The sequence below is a fragment of the Triturus cristatus genome, chromosome 9 (assembly GCF_964204655.1).
Source record: "Triturus cristatus chromosome 9, aTriCri1.1, whole genome shotgun sequence".
NCBI lineage: Eukaryota > Metazoa > Chordata > Amphibia > Caudata > Salamandridae > Triturus > Triturus cristatus.
The window spans coordinates 20,415,400-20,435,022 of record NC_140592.1 but is presented as its reverse complement, the minus strand read 5'-3'; the positions used below and the strand labels follow the sequence as shown (position 1 = coordinate 20,435,022).

At 46.3% G+C, this 19,623-nt stretch overlaps 1 protein-coding gene across 9 annotated transcripts in view; it reads right to left on the bottom strand.

The window, feature by feature from the left end:
- SETD5 (SET domain containing 5) overlaps positions 1-19,623 on the bottom strand; it is a 351,936-nt gene that overhangs the window by 246,687 nt on the left and 85,626 nt on the right. For all 9 annotated transcript variants that reach the window (XM_085624253.1, XM_085624258.1, XM_085624255.1 and 6 more), the window contains one exon: positions 8,704-8,887. In XM_085624253.1, coding sequence (XP_085480379.1) covers positions 8,704-8,774 — 71 coding nt within the window. In that variant the 5' untranslated portion in view covers positions 8,775-8,887. The remainder of the gene's footprint in view (positions 1-8,703; positions 8,888-19,623) is intronic.

The window sequence follows — 19,623 nt, the reverse complement described above, 5'->3', positions numbered from 1 at the left end:
CACAGGTGCCTCCCTCATTCAAGGGTGCCTGCTTCTGCTGGGCGCTGGCTCGTGTGATGGAGGGGATCCCACCTCCCCCGGACACAATGAACCGATCTCAGCCCTGCTGGTCGGGAGGCCGAGGGTGTGGTTGGTTGCTGTTTAAGGTGAGTTCTGGAGTGGGCTGTAGATTGGCGCTCAGAGCGTCATGGTCGCTATTCGAGTGTTCACTTCAGGTGAAGTCTGGATATCTGCCAGCTTTGTGATTCCCGGGGGCCCCTTCATTAGCCTGATATCACAGATGGCCACTAGGGGGGGGCAGTCAACGAAGGGAGGCTCATGAGAAGCTGATTGGGACCTGGCAGACCCGTCTGCGGGACACAGGCAGCTCCAGCCATCAAGAGGTAAGACTCGAGCTCTCCGCTGGGTGGCGCTGACAGACCATGCAGCCGAGGCTGCGCAGACTGCAGGGGAGGTTCAGGGCGCTGGGCCCGCAACCAAACATGGATTTAGTATTCAGCCACGGCCAGCCCAGGGTATGGAGCCCGGAGGCTGCAGTGGGGACCGGGGGTCGGGGATGGGATGAGAAGAGGGCGCATCACCGACACAGAAGAGCTCGAGCCCGGAGCAGCAGGTAAATAAAAGGCTAAAGAGGCGGGAAATGCAGAGGAAGGAAACCGAAGCGCTATGAAACCCCGAGACAGCATGTGCTGACCAAGGGGGAGCCGAGGCCAGTCTAAGGGAGGGGGCACCTCCGGGGCTGCACGTACCCCGCTAGCACAGGGCCCAAGTCCATGGCGCTCTGGGTGCTGTGTGCACCCGTGTCTGACGGGCCCCTGCAAACAGATTACCACCGCACTGGTTCATTTGGTCACACCGGTTAGCAGGAAGACTTTGTTCATTCGCAGGTTACCTGGCCCGCACAGGCCGAGGCCTGCGCCTAAACGAGGTGCGGCTCAAGCCAGTCTAGTAAGGAGTGTGACGTAGAATATGTGACATCACCAAAGCATTACACTAATGTACATTTGAAAGAAATGACTCGTGGCACACGTCTACGTGTTCGTCTCACACTAAAGATTCCTTCCACACCTTGAATATGAAAGAGAGCAGCAGGCCTCTGCCTGGGGGTACATTAAAGGGAGGGAGGAGCTCCCGGGCCTGATAAACAAGCCCCGCCCCACTGGTCACACAGACCGGAAACCCTCCGTCACTTCCAATAAGAATCCGTGTAATACCCTTCATGCAGTACAAAGTCAGGCCTCAAAAGATCATAAAAATGTTACTACGCCTGCAGGTCTAGTGACTTAAATAATCTACTCAAACGATTGGTCCTGCTGCACCCATAAACTGGTTTTAAATGATGTGATCCTGGGCAAATAATTTAATTAATTGAGCCGCCATTTTCTTCATCATCACATATGAAAGAACCTTCAAATGTCAACTGTACAAAAAACTCGTTTGATTTAATAGACTACATTTTCTTTCCCTATATAATACAAATTTAGCCACATACCTCTGACTTGCCGCTTAGTTCATTAACAGCATTTTCATCAGGACGGGGGCAGGAATGTTTGTCAAATCATGTTTAAAAACTATCACTTTTACTAATTAAAATGACTAGAGCAAGAAGTAGCAGCAAACTGTCATTTTTAATCGGCTGAATTAACATTGAAATGCCCACAAACCTTCCCACTGACATGCGGCTTGACTGATAAAACTATATAGTGCATAATCAATGTTCAGAAAAATGATTTCTGCAAATATGTGTCATTTGCACATCACAAACTAAAGTGTTCTGGTTGGTTTTGCTCCTTTTTCACTTTATTTGCATGACACTTCTTAGTTACAAAAAATGTTCTTTTGTCATTCCTGATATATTTTGGAATATTTGTAATATTAATTTACAGGCTATTTATATAAATGTTGTGTTAGAGAAAAAGAACGAACATTGATGCGAGCATTCCCGGGGAGGTCTCATACGCAGTCAGGCATGTGGGACAATAGACATGCAAGATGGCATCATGCCCAGGAGCCGTGGAGCTGTTTTGGCTGGGATTTGACTTCCTGTTTGAGATTGTTGAATTAATGTCACTCTACTGTTGACCCGGTCTAGATTTGGGTACCCCAATGCTGAATGTGTGGAGCATGGCTCCTAGGTACGGCTGTATGATATCTCGTTGGAGATGTGAGTTTTGTAGGTTGATAGTGAACCCTAATTAATGTAGAAGAGTTAGGGTTTGTTGAGTATTTTGGTTAATAGGCTGAGGCGGATTGCTTTTATCAACCCGTCGTCTCAATAAGGATAGACAAATGTTTTGTCTGCGCCGATGCGTTGCTACCACCACTAGACATTTTGTGAATACTCTGGGTGTGGTGGCAATTCCAAATGACAGAACCTTGAATTAATGGTTTCCTTGGAATTTGAACCTTGGTTCCTTTCTGTGTGTGGGATGGATAGGTATATAGAAGTAGGTATCCTTTTCCAGGGGAGTCATGAAATCTTTTTGTAGCAAAGGAATAATTTCCTGAAGAGTGACCATATGGAAGTGTTCCAGTATGATGTAGTGGCATCTAGAATGCGGCGTAAAGACCCATCTTTTTTGGGATGAAGGAAGCATAAGGAGTATCCCCCCGTTTCCTGAAATTGTGTTTGAACTGGTTCTTCTGCTCCTTTTTGCAATGGAGCTGCTATTTCACGCTTTAGGAGATTTTGATGTTGTATGGACAGTGTTGGTTTGCAAGGGGATCTATTTGGAGGAGTCTCAAGGAGTTCCAGACAGTAACCATGTTGGATAATATTCAACACACATCGATTTGTGATTGATTTCCATATTGGAAGAAAGTTTTGAAGACGACCCCCAACAGGTCGTAACAGGTCTGGCGAAATGATGGGGGAAGTCATTGCTTGGTATTATTGTTTGAGGTAAGTGTGTTATTTCCACAACTTCTTTTAGAATGGTTTCCTCTGTAGGAAGCTCTAGAACATGTTTTTGGAGTGGAGGTTGGTCCTCGGTTTTTGTATGCGGACCCAGTGCTGTACGAGGAGGTAGATCTTGCACCTTGCTTATAGGTGGGCCTACAAAAAGAACCATGCTAAGTGCTTGTTTGTAGAGCCCCCATTGATTTTGAGACTTCTGTGACTTTTTTCATTTTTTTCAAGGTTTGTGTCCACTTGAGACCAGTAAGATGTTCCTTATCAAATGCCCGGTGTAAAAGTGCCTGTCAAACCTCAGGCTTAAATCCTGAGTCACGTAGCCATGCATGCTTACGTAGTAGGAGGCTAGTGTTGACCCCACTAGCAGTGGTGCAAGCTGCTTCTAATGCACATTTTATAGAGTTGTTAGTGATGAGCTTTACTTGGTTCACAATTCCCTGCCCCCGTTTCCTATGCTCCTCTGGGAGTTGTTGGAGGAGCCCCTCCACTTCGTCCAAATGGGCCCCATCATGTCCAGCTAATACAGCCTGGCTGTTGGCGATGCGCCAATGGTTAACTGCTTGCGCAGCTACATATTTTCCGGAAACATCTAATGGTTTAGATTCTTTTTCTGGAGAGGGTGCATCTCCTGATGTTTAGGAGCTTGCCCTCTTTCTTGATTTAGAGATGACCAGGGAGTCTGGTGGTGTTGTAATTCTTGCTTTGACAGGGTCCTTAAACATCTCCTTTGCGTGACGAATCATGCCTTTACGGAGTGGTAGGTATTGTGCCACCCCCCCTCTGAGCGTTCGAGTTTCAAAAATGAAGTCTTCTTCTATGGTGTCTTTGTAAGAGGACCTAGTGGAAAGCTGCTGCCCTTGCTATCAAATCTTGATACGCAGAAGAGTCGTCAGGTGGTGCGGGTCGTGTGGGATATAGATCAGGGTCCATATCCTCCAGTGGTTCGACATCATAGTCATGCCAGGCATCCCCTGGGTGTATATGTTGGGGTATGCCATCCTCATCTTCTATTATAGGTGAGTGAATAGATGCATCACCTGCCTCTGAAAATGGTGGCGATAGAGGTGGGGGAGTGACTCCTGGTGGTGGTATTCGTGCTTTAGGCGATGGGATGTGGAAAGGGCTAGTGGCAGCATCCTTCTTTAGAGGCTGTAGAGGAACATATAAAGCCTCTTCAAAATTCTTATTCTTAAGAGTATGAAATTTTTCAGGCTGAAGCACTATTTTCTTAGTTCTAGGTTGAATCTGGAGCATTTTCTGCTTCGGATCGAGTTTTTCCAACATAACATCGAGGATCGGCTCCTGTGGAGTATTCGATCCAAAAATGAAACATTTCGGTGGAGTAAACTTCGATTTAAGCAGAGCTGTAATCTGATTCAAAATAACATGTTTCTGTTTGGGTGCTGAAACTGAAGTATGAGGCGTTGTAGACCCAGATGTGCAGGAGGCAGAGGCCCCTACGGAGGAGAGTCTGAGGGTGGGGCTGCCGACTCCGTTTTCCAGTGCGCGCCATGGCCTTTTTACAGTGGCAGACGTGAGCAGTGTTCTAGGTTGGAACCAATGTTTTGGGCTTTGGATCGGGGTAAAAGTACTCACTGTCCAATGCTTCTGTGCTGACTAAAGGGTGGCAGAGTCCAGGTCGGCGTGGGACTCTGAATCGGAATCATGGATAGTGCTTCCTCTTGTGCCGTCGAAGCTTCTTTGCCTTCCTCCTGTTGTCGACCGAAGATGTCCAGTACATCGCCTGCTTGACTAAGCTGCAGTTCTTGGCATCGAGCGTGTCGATCTCGAAGAGTCTTTTTTTATCTAAAAATCTAGCAAGCCTCATAGCTTTCCTCTCAATCGGACGAGAAGCATAGGTTGCAAACGGAGTGTTGGCAGGTATGTGGATACTTAAGAGTGACTTCAGACAGAAGCGGAACAGAGTTCGCTCCATTAGCAGGTAATTCTCTGAAGGACATTGGAAGTGCAGAAAGGTAGTCGTGGGCCACGAAGGCGAGCTGAAGACCCACTTAGCAGAAGGGTGATCGCTCGGACATAATGAAACTACATAATCAAGACAATACTGTTGAGTGGAGATCTACTAGAGAACCGAAGGGAGCCTTAAGAATTCTCAAACCGGAGCGTAAGAGATTACATCCAAACCAGTCAACGAAAAACATACAATCTGAAGATGGACTCAATGACCATGCACAGTATTACCAAGAGGAGTCACACAGCCTTCTGACATGAAGAAAAAGTCTTGGAACAAAAACAACTTGTAATCATCTGAGCCGAATATTAGAAGACTGACTTATGCAAAGCAAGTGCATCCACAGCACACATGCTGCGAACACAGAGTTTTTGCAAAACTCTATTGCTGGGGAAGCTGCTCGGCCTAATTAATAAAGGTAAAGAAAATGGGTAAAAGCAAAATTACTTTGGTCTCTAAAATGGCACATTGCCAGAATAGTCCCTGGCACAGAGCAAGGCTACTTTGTGTTGGTGAATGTGCTTCTCGTGATTGTGGCAGATGCGGTCACTCACAGTGAAGTTTGCCAATGGCTGAAGTAAGACGATACACTGCCCCATGCTGTAGGGGGTCAAAGGTGAATGAGAAGAACAGATCAATGGATGAAGTGGGCTGCCTGAAAGCTTACTTATACAGGCTGAAATCCTCTATAGTAATACTTTAAATTATAATTTAGGCAAAGTCTAAAGGTCTAGCTAATGCCAGATCTTAAAAAAAATAAAAATAAAAAAAAAAAAGGATTCCTTAGAGTATCCCACATAAATATATTAAAGTTAATATGAATATAAAAATTAGGGGGTTTAACCAGTTAGAAAAATACATTAAGACTTTAAGAGAAACACAAAATATGATCTGATCATTTGATTAAAATGGCGGAACAAAATAGTGAAACAATTTGAGAAACAAAACCCAGCTTTCCTTTCGTGATGTACCACTGCCTATGCCTTTGCACAAAAGGCGTTCCCTATCCAATGGCATAGATAAAGGACCGGACAGCGGGGTGGAGTCTAGAAATGCATAGACAAGAATGCTTGTGTAGGACAAAGTCAGGGTGTACCAGCCTGTTGGCTCAGACAGGAAGGCTTCAAGGCAAGTGGTAGAGCTAAAAAATCTCTTCCTATTGCTGGTCACCATATCTATTGAGGACAGCCACTTTAATTGCCATAAGACACCTTGTGGACTTCCATCCCTTCTTGCCTACAGCATCTATTTGGTTTTAAACTCTACTCGTGAAGGGGTGGGCTAGTAGTACCTGACAGCTGTGTTTAGTGCCTGCCACGGCATGCCAACAAATGTACATGGGATTACGTGGGCAGACCAGAATTTCCTCTGCCCCCTTGTTGTCATCGATCCTGTCGAGGCCAGTGTCTTAAAACAATTCCGAACCATGCTGCAGGGCCCCTAATAGCTTCTAGAGAAATAGATCCTTGCACGTCCGAGGGCACACTAGTTAAGGAAGCAGGGGTCATCTGCATACCTATCCGGTAAGAGTAAACGGAGTACTTCGCCCTCAGACTAGAAGTCCCCCTAGATGCTTTCCTCTGTGACCTTGTCCATACGGAGCGCAAAAATCATCATCTTCAATTGGGTATGGAATTGGAGTAACCTAACGTGATGTAAGGAATCTATATGCAATGTTGAGAGCCTATGTAAGGTGCAAGTAGAACATGCCATGTCAGCTTATTGGTTCTGCACCTATCCAGATGCAGAATCCAGAGTTTATGAAAGTTTTCCTCAGTTTCTTTGAGTATTACAACTATTTGTTTTCTCTTTTTCAACTGACAAGGTCGTCCCTGAAGTCATCAGGCTTTCATCACTGCAATACGTCACACACAGATGTCTTCATACAAACACATGTTCGATATGCTATTAGCAGAATTTAAACTGTCAGAGAACCCTGTCTAACACAAGTGAATGCAAAGGCTTACAGGATACCCAATTCATATTTAATGATAAAAATGTTTTCAAAGAAATTCAATATCATAAATTGAACTGAAATGGTGGCAGTGAAAAAATGACTAAGCGCTTCATTTCATAGAGTGAAAACAACAGCTGGTCGAACGAGTTCTCATATGTACAAAATGAGACAACTTGGACACCTTCGTTCCAACACTTCCAGGACACCTTAGATGCCAAAATAGGCGAGTTCAAACCAGTGGCGACTGGCATGGAGCGGGGGTGGGGAGGCGAGGGTGCTTTGAGTTGAATTATTACTTTTTTTTGAAAGTTAAATAAAAAAATTAAAAAAAGACTTCTTTTTATAAAGGCCGCCATCTCTTCGCCGCATTGCCACTCTTCTTGAGGTCCGAACCAGGATGCACCCAGGCATCCCATAGCCAATCACAACGTTGCAGGCCAGCCAGCAGTCATGCACGCTTGGACAGGGGTGGCTCCTCCGGTATGGGGGAGGAGTGTCGCCCCATTGCTTTTAAGCAGTGCACTGTGAACGAAACATACAATGATACTAACTTTACTATCATTTTATGCTTCCTTTGTGGGTGGTCAGGACTGCTCTGCTCTCGCAGGGCAGGGGAGGAGTGGTTTGCCCAGTCCTAAGTGCACAATGACTGTTTGGTCGGCCCTATCGGGCCACCCAAACCAGTCACACACACTTTACTTGTTCTCCGATCAGGCTGCATTACAGTCGGCGTGGATAATATGCCCAGGCCCCCATTCCCTGGTTGAGCGTCAAACCAATTTAAAACCAACCACAACGCTGCATTGCAGTGTTGTGTTTGGTCTGGGGAGCCTGGCTGTGCTTCCTGTGCCTTAGTCTTACAAGGAGAGCATAAGCAGAGATACGCGACCCAGCGCGGCAAGGTAAGTGTATTTTATTTTAATTTCTTTACCTCGCGCACTGTTTCCTCTTGTTGTGCCCCCCCACCCATATCCGCATGCACCCCACCACCCACGCACCATTCAGACCACAACTGCACTTGGAGCGTGTAAATCACTGCTCCCCTGTGACCCCAGCCGCACCCCGCCTTAACCCAGCCCCGTAACAAAGAAAACTAAAATGATAATAAAGTTATCATTTTCTTTTTTTTCTGCTCTGCCAGCAGTGGGGCAACGCTCCTCCGCCTTATCGGAGGACCCGCCCCTGGCTCATACATTACCTGTTGATGTTTCAACCTCCAGTCTATAATCTGATGCGTTTATCATCAGGAATAGAGAAGTAGTGAGTTCCCATGATTCGTGGTGCCACAGAGGCAGTGAAAACTAAATATTAAGACTTACCAAAATTATGCAGAAACCTAAACTCTCAATCGTACTGCAAACTGCCAAAGAGATGGTTTGGATAGTGGAAGCAACTTGTTTAGTTCTGCAAATCTCACAGACCTAGGTTCACAGGGCTGCCTTAATTGCCCAGTTGGTTACAAAAGCCCAGAACTATGAGAAAAAGTGTGTTGGGAGAAAGCAGTCCCTCAAGAGAAAGGGTTCGGTCAGTAATTAAAATACAGCGAATGCAGTGACGGGAAAACCCAAAGGCACCAACATCAGGGGTGAACTGCTTTGAAGAATCAACACTTGTTCACCCGGATGAACTGTACGACACTCACCCATCAGCTATGAATCTCAGCATTTAACCTAAAATGTGACACAGGGGCCAGATTGGCAGTCCAAATATATCTTCAATGCATTAACAACGTAAGAGACTGAAGAAGCCAAAAAGGGGCTTTAGCTGTAAGGGCGCCACCCCTGCATGATTCACAAAACTAAATTCATGCATTCCTGCATGTCACACAACAATGAAAACACATGAGAAGTGTGTACTTACTCGGATCCTGCAGCCATGTCGGAGTAAGATGTATCTGGTGTGGTGACTCCCAGAGGGATTACAATGCTCATGACGTCCGGCACTGCGGTCGGGGGGGATCAAGGGGTCGGAATAGCAGCGACTGTCCGCACCGAAGGCGGGGAGCCGCAGATCCTCGACCAACACTTCACGAACATGAGGATACCTATGAGAGACAACATCACAGTTCCAATTAGTCAGAGAATTGTTGGAGCCTGTATAAAAAGGATACTGAGAATTGTTGGAGCCTGTATAAAAAGGATACTGAGAATTGTTGGAGCCTGTATAAAAAGGATACTGAGAATTGTTGGAGCCTGTATAAAAATGATACTGAGAATTGTTGGAGCCTGTATAAAAATGATACTGAGAATTGTTGGAGCCTGTATAAAAATGATACTGAGAATTGTTGGAGCCTGTATAAAAATTATACTGAGAATTGTTAGAGCCTCTATAAAAATGCTATTACTGCGTGTGGGAGGGGGCAGGTATTTCGCTACAGGGACGAGGTTTGTGGGTAGCACGGGCCATATCGAGTTTGAGGGCACAAAGATATATTTGTGAACGAAGGATGAGGTTGTCAGGCCACACACCTTTCACCCATCTCCCAACTACTAATCACATCGTCTGTTTGACTCTCTCATGCCGCGTGAACATGAACTCCTATGTACAAGCATCATTCAGCATCCACTACAGGTCCGGACAGGTACGTGCTCTAGCAGCAGAGCTGGCACACTGGTCTTGGACTAAACCCCTGCCCCACTACAGACTACGATTGGTGCTCATGCGAAACCAGACATGTGAAAGCATGTTCAGTTGCTGCGTATGATTTTAATTCTTACACGGCATCTGCAGCAAGAACTGTAGAGTAGCCATAGAAGGCCTTCTGCTTGGACTGAATTTGGAGACGTTCTCAAGAACTAGCTGGAAAATCAGAACCTTTCAGCAAGCCTGTGCGGTAGCAATTCAAAGCCACAGCACAGGAGCCCAGCGCAAAGCTCTAAATCCCGATAAAAGCAACACCCCTCTCTAGGCATGACCCATCTAACACTTACGCTGTGAAATCAATAGTGCCCCTACCCTCAGACTACAGGAATGAAGCTAACCCCTGTGCAGTTTGCATAGCCCTCTGTTTGCAGACCTAAAAAAGTAGAACTGCAAAATCTCCGGCAGTACATTGCAAGTCTCTTGTTCAAAATGGAACCAATTATAAAGAAGGCTTCTGCCAAGTGGGGCCAGGATAAAAGCCTCCAATAAGACAAATAGTCCCTTATTTAATGTAAACACTGCAGACATGTAGGTTTCCACAGTCATGAGCCAGCTAAGCTTTCTCCAAATGCTGCACCAATGTAGCTCGATCGTAAGCAGAGGGGGGACGGGGGGCGTGTTACAAGCTGCAGAATGGACTGCATGGCATATGTGGACCCCACCTGGGACTGCCGGAAGTGAACAACATGGCAGCTTGGAATTCATAAGGAGAGCAGTGGACAAGCTGCATTCCAGAGTCTGCTGCACTGAAGAAGGTGTTCAGCAAGCAATGGGATTTGTTTCCACAGAAGGCCAGCAGCCTGGCAGAGATTGGGTTCAACCAGGATGAGAGAAATCACTTGGAAAATAATTCAGAATATACCTGGTTTGTACACAGCTCTGGTGCCTCATGGGGCAACCTAGGCACTTCCCATTATTAATATAAAGGCAGCGGGTTGGGCTTTTGAGAAAGCATGCGCAGTGTTTAATGGTTCTGCATTGGTTCAAGCTGATAGGATCAGGCTGTAATACAAAGCTCTGCTTCAGCTAGGATCTAAAAAGACGACAGACTCTCCATGAACCGGACAGAGCCCGTTCCCACACACAGTGATAGTTGTAGGATACCAACTCTTCGTACAAAGCATAGTTCTTACACAAGGATGTACTACTTTCTTAGCTAAGAGCCGGCCCTCCTCCTTTACATTATTCTACAGATGCAAAACCAGGAAGACTATTAAAAAACCTTTGCCTACCATTTCTATCTGTTTGTGTCAGTGTGTGCTGTGCCCGTGCCAGTCCAGTCTGCGAGTATATGTGGGTCTATCTGCAGGTGACAAGCGGTCAGCCTCTCTGTGTCTTAGTATATGTGTAGCATGTCGGGGTAGTACAAAGTAGCATAAGTACTATTACTGCTTCGGTTTTCTTCGAAAAGATGTTTATTTTAAAAATCTGTACCTTCTACATTCATTCACAAATAACGGCTTGGTCTAGCAGTCTATGGCATGAGAAACTCCTAGCATAACGCAGACTACATGATCCTACAGGATTCCAGGGAGCAGAACAGTCCAACTTCCACATCGGTACATGACATGGTGCCAAACCATAGCTGGTGACAGGATTACATCCCCCATCCTCACCTCGCTGTACCATAAACCATGCTTTCAGCGGACAAATCTGCCATACCCCGCCAAAGTCACTTTATGCCCACAATAAACTGACCAACGTTGCACTCCAAATGTTCTTGTGCAAAAGTTCCACTTCAACTTTCCACGACTGGAAGTAGGGCACCCACATAACTTCCCACTCTGTTCCTCTTCGGGAACACAACAGAAGTGGGCTCACCGAGGTAAGAGAGGCCGATCTATTGAGCCCCTCTGCCGCTCCTCACACACCTTACAAGCTCTATCCGACACATCCTAATCATAAACCCTGCCACGCTAGCAACAAAACCGTCTACTCAAACTATGCAAAAGTGTTTTGTGGCTGTAGATACATATACTCGGCATACTCCTGTGATCTAGTGTTGGATTTGGAGTTGAACAAGTTGGTTTTCTTCAAAGAAGATTTCAGTCACGAAATCGAGGTATTTCTCCTCTCAGTGATACCGCACATGGGCATAGACTCCTTTATTAGATTGTTTACTCTCCCCCTTCGGACGTGTGCACCTCTCCTCTGTGTAGAACACCATTCAGTACAAGTCTTCGGTCCTATTCTGTCTGACTGTATAGTTAGTCTCAATCGCGCTTTTCCATCACTGCACCAACCAATCGCCTTTCAGGGCATCGCCCGCCTCGGGCTCATCATCTCGCTTGTGTAGTCAATACATAACATGTGTTCCTGGTGAAACAAACACCTTTTCAATTTTGCTCACAGTACCTCTCCAAATATCCCCATACTGATCAGCACTCAGTGTTACACACATTCACGCAGACATCTTCCCGCCAGCAGACATAGACTCCACACCAACCCCAAAGCATACACTGCCCACATTCTCCCGCTGTCTCTATGGCAAAGAAAGGAATATGCTACTTACCAGTATGCATCTGTTCTTGGCATGTAGAGCTGCAGATCTACACACTTTGGCATAGATCGCCATCTGGTGTTGGGCCCGGATGTTTGCAGTTTGTTTTTCCTCTTGGAAAGTCTTTGGAAGTCACGAGGTCGGTGACTCCTCCCTTGGTTCGTATTGCGCATGGGCTTCGGCTCCATCCTCAGATTGTTTTTTTCCGCCATCGGGCTCGAATGTAATACTTCGTGCTCCGGTTCCGAACACTTCCAGTTCGACGATCGAAGCGGAATCCTCGCTCATCGCGGTATTGTCCAGATCCTGATCTCCTCAATCACCTTCTCTTCGACAGATTTTTGATTCCAGTCGTCGACGGCTGCTTTCGGGCCTATCCAAGCTCCGGTCCCGGCCGATGGAAACAACTCCATTCAAGATGTGCCCTCGATGTGGGTCCAAATTCCCCCACACCGACCTTCATGAGGTTTGCAACCTCTGCCTCTCCCCTGAACACGAGGCTCGAGACTGTCCTGCCTGAAAGTCTTTCAGATCGAAAAAGACTATTCGAGATCGAAGGGCCAGACGAAACATGGCGCACTCCTCAACCTCCGTTCCAGACGACATCTTCGGGGACGACGTCTAAGATCCGGGACAGCAGCACACCGAAGAGGACCTCGTCAGTGCTTCCGAAGCCGACAACTCGGATGTGGAGGACATCACCCCGGCGCAGAGGGTCGTGAGTACTATACCCCCTCCCACACCCGCGCCGACACCTAAAAAGGCTTCGGTCACGCCTTCGCCTCCGGGCCTAGGCAAGACCAAAGACACTGCTTCCAACACCCCACCTTCGGGCCCGGTGAAGAAGCCTAATAAGCCTTCCGGCGGCTCGGGCCCGAGCCAGCCTGCCAGCGGTGCAGATAAACACACTTCGGCACCGAAAAAGAGACCGGCCTCCACCTCGACACCGAGCTCCGCACCAAAGCCCTTGGTGTCGAAACCCAGTCTTTCGGTACCAACCAAACACCATAAGGCCCTCGGCACCGACACTCCCGCGCCGAAGCCTACCTCGGCGCCGACCAAAAAACCGGAGGTTCCAAAAAAGCATGGCACGGACAAGCCTAAAAAGTCATCGGTCCCGAAACCTTTGGCGCCGACGGAACAAACATTGTCTCAGGAGCTGTTTACACCGGATCCCTTGCAAAATACACTTACCAAGGATCCAAAAACTGGACATTTGGCACTTTCTTCTAAAAAGAGACATTTGGACAAACCAGCTCTGCCTCCACCTCCAAAGAGGAAAGACTGTGCTACCGCCCCTTTCAGAGTGCCTTCCCCACCTCCTCCACCTCCTCCACCCTCTCCACCTCCACCCCCTCCGCCTTCTCCACCCCTGCCTCATCGCTCTCCGACCCAGTCTCCAGACCATGATGATCAGGGGGACCCATACGATGATCCAGGGGATGTGCCACAAGACCCCACCCCTACAGGATCCCCAGACCCATGGGACGACTATAATAATCCAGACATTCCAGATGTCCCACAAGATGACCTTTACCCATCCAGGCCATCTCCACCAGAGGACTCATTAGGTTTTCACCACCTACTTCAGAGGGCGGCACATTATCACGGGGTAGAGCACACACTGATTTCCTCCTCAACACCTTTGATACAGAACATAGGTCTACTTCCATACTACCTATGCTCAAGGAGGTAATAAAACATGCCAGAGGTTTTTAAAGACCCAGTCAGGGCTAGGGTCATTAACCCACGCATAGAAAAAAAGTATAAAGCTGCCCCCACAGATCCTGCCTATACATCCGGGCCCAACACCAGATGGCGATCTATGCAAAAGTGTGTAATTTGCAGCTCATATGCCTCGAACACAACCTTTCACGGGTCCCAAATACTGGAAAGGAAATGTGGATTAAATGCAAAGAAACAATAGGAGCTGCATCTTAAGCGAACCGCTGTTCAAGGTCTGGCCACCACTTTTTAGTAGTCGTTCCTGACCTCTCAGGTTATGACTTACTTCCAATACAGTAAATCAAACAGTTTTTACCAGGCCCCTTTAGGGGTGTACATTCTTTAAAATAGGTTGCATCACCTACAATACAATGATGACCGGCACGCTCGCCTATATGGTTGACAAGCTCATCATCACCAATGGCTCTCTGCACACCTGCTTACAGGACATCATGTGACTGGAGACTAAGAAATGTCAAAAAGAAACCAACAAGGCAATAGGAAGTCAATATATAGACATCCAGGATCTGGGGAGACGTCCCTATATCCCTCAGGAAAGCCTCAAAGGAGCTCCAATTTAGGGGACATCCGAAAAGATCCCTTTTTAAAGAACAGTACATAACAATGACTGAACTATTCATTCTACGAACTATTCATTCTACTCTCAGACAGAGCTATCCTCGAAGCCTTCAACTGTATATTTTCCTGTGAGCCAGTACAGTGCTGCGCCTTTTGGCTAGGTTCGCACTACACAAATACCACAAACATACATACCAGCACAACATCATGTCCTCGCTAAGCTTTCTCAGCAGTAAATGCCCTAGTCAGGCCACAAATTCCAAGCTGAACAGATGATACCCCCGTAGCTTTCCTTGCTCACAGGTTCCAATAATATGAGAAAGCAACAGGCCTTATTTTTAAGGATCGTCTTCTTGAGCCTTACAATGTTTTGAACTTGTGAACTTAATTACTCCCTACTTTTTGTGGCAAGGTGATTATATATTTTGTGTAAAATATGCATGTGGGCTGAGAAAAAGTTAACCACGAATCAATTTTGGAAGACAAACAATATTTACAAAGCAAAAAAATGGTTTACACACAAGTTGAACTTGTGCCTGAATAAAAATTGAAAAATAATCTTCAACAGTATCTTCCAATTAAGCACTATTGTAGCAGTCAAGAAATCATCTCTGAAATACCAGAAAAGTCAACACAAGAAAGACTGATGAAAAAGATCAAATGTGAGCTAGGAAGCGACCATACGGCAAACTGAATTCTGATCATCTAAAGGATAAAACAGTTGATGACAATTAACTTTCAGGTCCCAAAGTAGTAGAAATGTTGGGAGATAAGTTCCTGTAAACTTCCTCTCGTTCCTCGAATCTTCGATTCCAAGAGTCTCATTTACAAATGCATAGAACAGTGACTACAATATGAAAACAGCAATAATCATCCGGACCACCACCAGACTGGCTGGTCTTCCAGAAGGTCACTCCTCGAGTCCCTACTTTATCCTGCCGCATAAGTATGGTAGTGCTGAAGTGGGAGATACTAAGCCGCACCTTAATGCAAGAGCTGAATCTCAAACTGCACTCAGGAGGATTTTCAAGCAATGTTCCTAGGATTCTGGTACCTGCAGAGGGTGCTTCAATATTTACAGTGGTGTCTTGAAAGGAGGGGTTTTTCAGGAGCACTTTTCTGTCTCTAGCCACTAACCTCAGTGAAATTAAAACTGTGGTTATCACTGTCAAGTAGAATCAGTCTGGGCATAGATCGGGCCTACAGAACCCCCAGTCAGCATTTTTCCAGATGAATAGCTGATTAGACAGACCTCAAAAGCCAATTCACTATTCACGTTAATCCCCAAAAAACACAGCGAGAAGTTGGGAAATCCCAGCTCTCCTATTGGATGTATGAATAGTCAACGATATCACAAAGTTATCTACAGTGCATATAAACTATCTTTATTTTTCAGGGAAAACAGGTTTATCTAAAAACATGTTTTGAGATTTCACTTCATCATATGTTTCTAATACGTAGACCACTGAAGACGAGCATATTGCTAAAATAAATTATTAGTCATATAAACTGTAACTTACTTTTGTAAATGGTGAATATAAAGTGCCAAGTTTTATTAAATTCCAAAAAGTAAGGGATTAAGTGGCTTCAAAAAAATGTATTACTCTTGAAATAATATTAAACCAAACAAACTACAAGGTCCTAGAATTAACCACCAAGGAGCTTTGTGGGAGTACAGGAACAGGATAAGCTACCAGTGCACTTTACCAGCCTCACACTAGGGATGTTGCTTCTGCCAGGATTGGTGGAAAATGTACACTCAGTATTTGGCACTGGGCCAAACTATGGTCTCTTTCAATCATACTCTGCAGGGGATCTAGTGCTGGTCTGACCCTAGGCACAGATTACAGGCTAAACAGGTCGGTGCCTCAGCCAGAAGAGTAGTATCGCGTGAGGAGGTTCAGCGTTAACCCACTGGGTTTAAGACAACTGTCTGCTCAACAAAGTGGACATTATATTATTCAGTAGTCATCCAGCTTTGTCTCAGCCTTCCTTCACGTGTTCCTAATTTCCATAATAAGTCTCTTTCAAAGCCTCAATGGCCACTGAACTAAAACGACAAAGAAAAACCGCTGACGTGCCAAATACAATTGTCTAAGCCATAGCCCTTAGGCTCCCCAGTTTGCATATAAAGTGATTTAGCAGCTCTAAGGGCATGAACAAGATTTGCTTCCATCACAACCAAACATTCGTCCAAAGTAGTCTTCCCATTTATCAAGAGACTTCATAACTTTGTCACTTTAAAGCAAAGTCGTTTTTTCGATGGAGACCTTTGTCATTGGAATGTGCCAGCCTAGAGGCTTTGTAAGACTACAGCTGTATTCAGTTGTGCAACAGTACCACAGCCCACAGCATGCGGTTAATTTAACTTGTTTACATAAAAAGTATATTTAAAAAATAAATGAACAGCCAGTAGGGGCCCAGTACACTCAGAAAGGAGCACCTTGTCGAGGCCGGAAGGGCAGCTTTATTTGTACTGTAAGGGAAAAACAGAGTTCTGACATCTATGGAGAGATCAGAAATCGAGAATATCTTAAAATCACTCTACTAAATGAACCTGATCTTTCTCCAAATTGAACGTTAGGCTATAGAGTCACATGGAATCTATTCCTGAGAAGATCAAAAAACACACCTCAGTTCTGAAGCCGGCACAAGTCTTTCAGAGATGCTCAGACACCTTTTCTTGGGGTCTCACGCCAGTCGATGGTTACAGGGAAAAAATTGGTAGGGTGGTCTTTTACCACTAGTGTTATGGGGCCACAAAATTACTGAATTCAAACTGAATTACCAAGTATTTCCTTTTACAACTTGACTCTCAGGGTAGTGAGTCAAGCAGTCAATGCTTACTCAGTGAGGTGGTGTGCAGTTCGAAATTTGCTCAGCGTCTACCTCTGCATAAGGAAAGCAACGAGCAACGCAAGGTTCTTTCAATTTCTTAATTCCAAGCTATGGACTAAGCTGCTCCTCTCTCTCCGTACTATGGCATCGCACTGGCTATTTAGGAGACACCAGAAAGACTGTCTGATAATAGTTTAGCAAGTCAAGTGTCACACCAGGACATCCCAACCTGGATAGCAGTGTACATTATAACATTTTCAATCCTTCAGAATCAACTTATTAAATTAAAAATCCAAGCAATTTGTTGCCTGGCAAAAGAAAATGACTTCTTAAAGTAAAATATTCAACAATTTAACAGATTACCAAAGACAACCGGAAGTGCCTAACACCTGCTGGGTCAGAGTGGTTACCCCAAATGCGTTTCTATCTCCTGTGGCTAAGTTTATTTTTTATTTTTCTCTCGGCTGAGTCTTAAGACCAAGGACTGCCTATTGGGTCTTCTGTGTCGACCTGGGACTTTTCTGAACCATTCTAACACTAAATAATGTCAACAGGAAACGATGCTGCCAGACAATAAGATGTAATATTTTGGAACAAGAATGCATGATGAATGGCCATGTCCTCTCCCCTGCATGCCCCAGTTGTATACATCTGTGATCCTGGGTTCTGGCTATGCTACACACTAATCCTGTGTGTGAGTGATGGCCTGGTCTTTGACCTGGAGGAGCAGACCAAGTGTACTATCACAGTGACAAAGGACTACCACTCCAGCTGCGGGTTTCATGCATGGAGAACAGTGGTGGCAGATTACCACGGTTGGTGAATTATACGAACAGGCCTTTATACCTGTGAAACATAAAAGCGCTGTCATAGGCCAATCTAGCCGATGTTCTACTGCTCGCAATGAATCCTGAAGGCAGACCTCATGTGTGCTGTATATGTGCATGGACCGGGATTCAGGGGGAGGGCCTGCAGTTTCTGCTACTAGGCAGAGGAGGTTTTTGAAGGAGCTCAGATTCTCTACTCTCTTCCAGATCTTTGTGAGGAAAGGGGTCATTGTAGCTGGGTGCAGTCTGTTCACTGCTCTGTGCTTCTGTGAAGTGCAGTCCATCTGGACTGTCCTGCTGGGCAGAGCACCATTGCAGACAAAGGCCACGACATATGAAAGGGGAACGGACTCAAAACAGGTTCCAAGGAAACCTACCTGGAATTCACATTCTCTGCTTGAAAATTAGTATAAAGATGGAAGCCATAAACACATCTAGTAGGCACAACCACGAAAGCACTGGATAGATGGGGATTCAAGATGGCAATACATTCTGAGTTCACGTCTGGGTCCCGAGGGGTGGGCATATTGGTAAACAAGCGCTTCCCTCTGATTATGGCGCTGACCTGCCAGTGGGAAGGGAAAGTGTATAATTTTGTGACAGTATATATCCCACCGGCACTCCACCAAGATACGCTCCGGGCATTGGGTGAATTCCTGCTGACGTTACCACAAGGAGAGCTCATCATGGGCGGGGACTTCAATGCAACTATGGACCCACTACTGGACAGGTCATCATTTAGAGACCACGGTAGCACCACCCCCAAACTACGTGAATTCACGGAGGCACTCGGCCTCGTAGACACCTGGAGGGCGCACTGTCCAGAGGATAGGCAATACACATTTCACTCAGGGGCTCACAACACCCTTTCCCGCATAGACTATATTTTTACATCACCTACAGGGTTGAGGGGAATGACGAACGTGACCCACTTACCCAGGGGCATCTCGGACCACTCTCCGGTGCTAATCACATTTACCGTCTTTACCCCACATAAGCGCAGGGTATTCCCAATTCACCTAGGTTACCTCAAAATCCCTAAAATTTGTAAAGCCCTTCAGACGACAACCAAACAGTATTTCGCGGAAAACAAGGACTCCGGGGTAGGCCCGACGACGCTGTGGGAGGCGTACAAAACAGTTCTTCGTGGACAAGCAATCTCCATGGTTACGGACCATAAAAGAACCCAACGGCTGGAGGTGCTCAGGCTTGAACAAGGGGTGAAAGAGGCAGAGGCCAACCATGCAGCGCATACAGATGAGGACACCACGCATGGACTCCGCATGGCACAGCAGGAATACAAGTCCTATCTTTGGGAGGCCGCACGAGCCAAACAGACGGCAGCACGGCATACGATTTATGAGCTGGGGGACAAGGCAGGCAAACTGCTGGCCTGGCTTGAGAAGGGGGAGCGGGCGGCGCATTGGGTGGCGCGGATCAGACTAGACTCGAGAGACCTCACGTCGGAACCACGGCAAATTGTGGAGACGCTAGCGGCTCACTACAAACGGGTCTATACACCGGAGGCCTCGTCCACTGTGGCAGACAACGAGGCCTTCCTCCGGGACGTCGCGATGCCAAGGCTGGCACCGTCGGGGGTAGATGCCCGAGAGGTGGACCTGACGGCGGAAGAGCTCACACTAGCAATACTTGCTCTCCGTGCTGGGA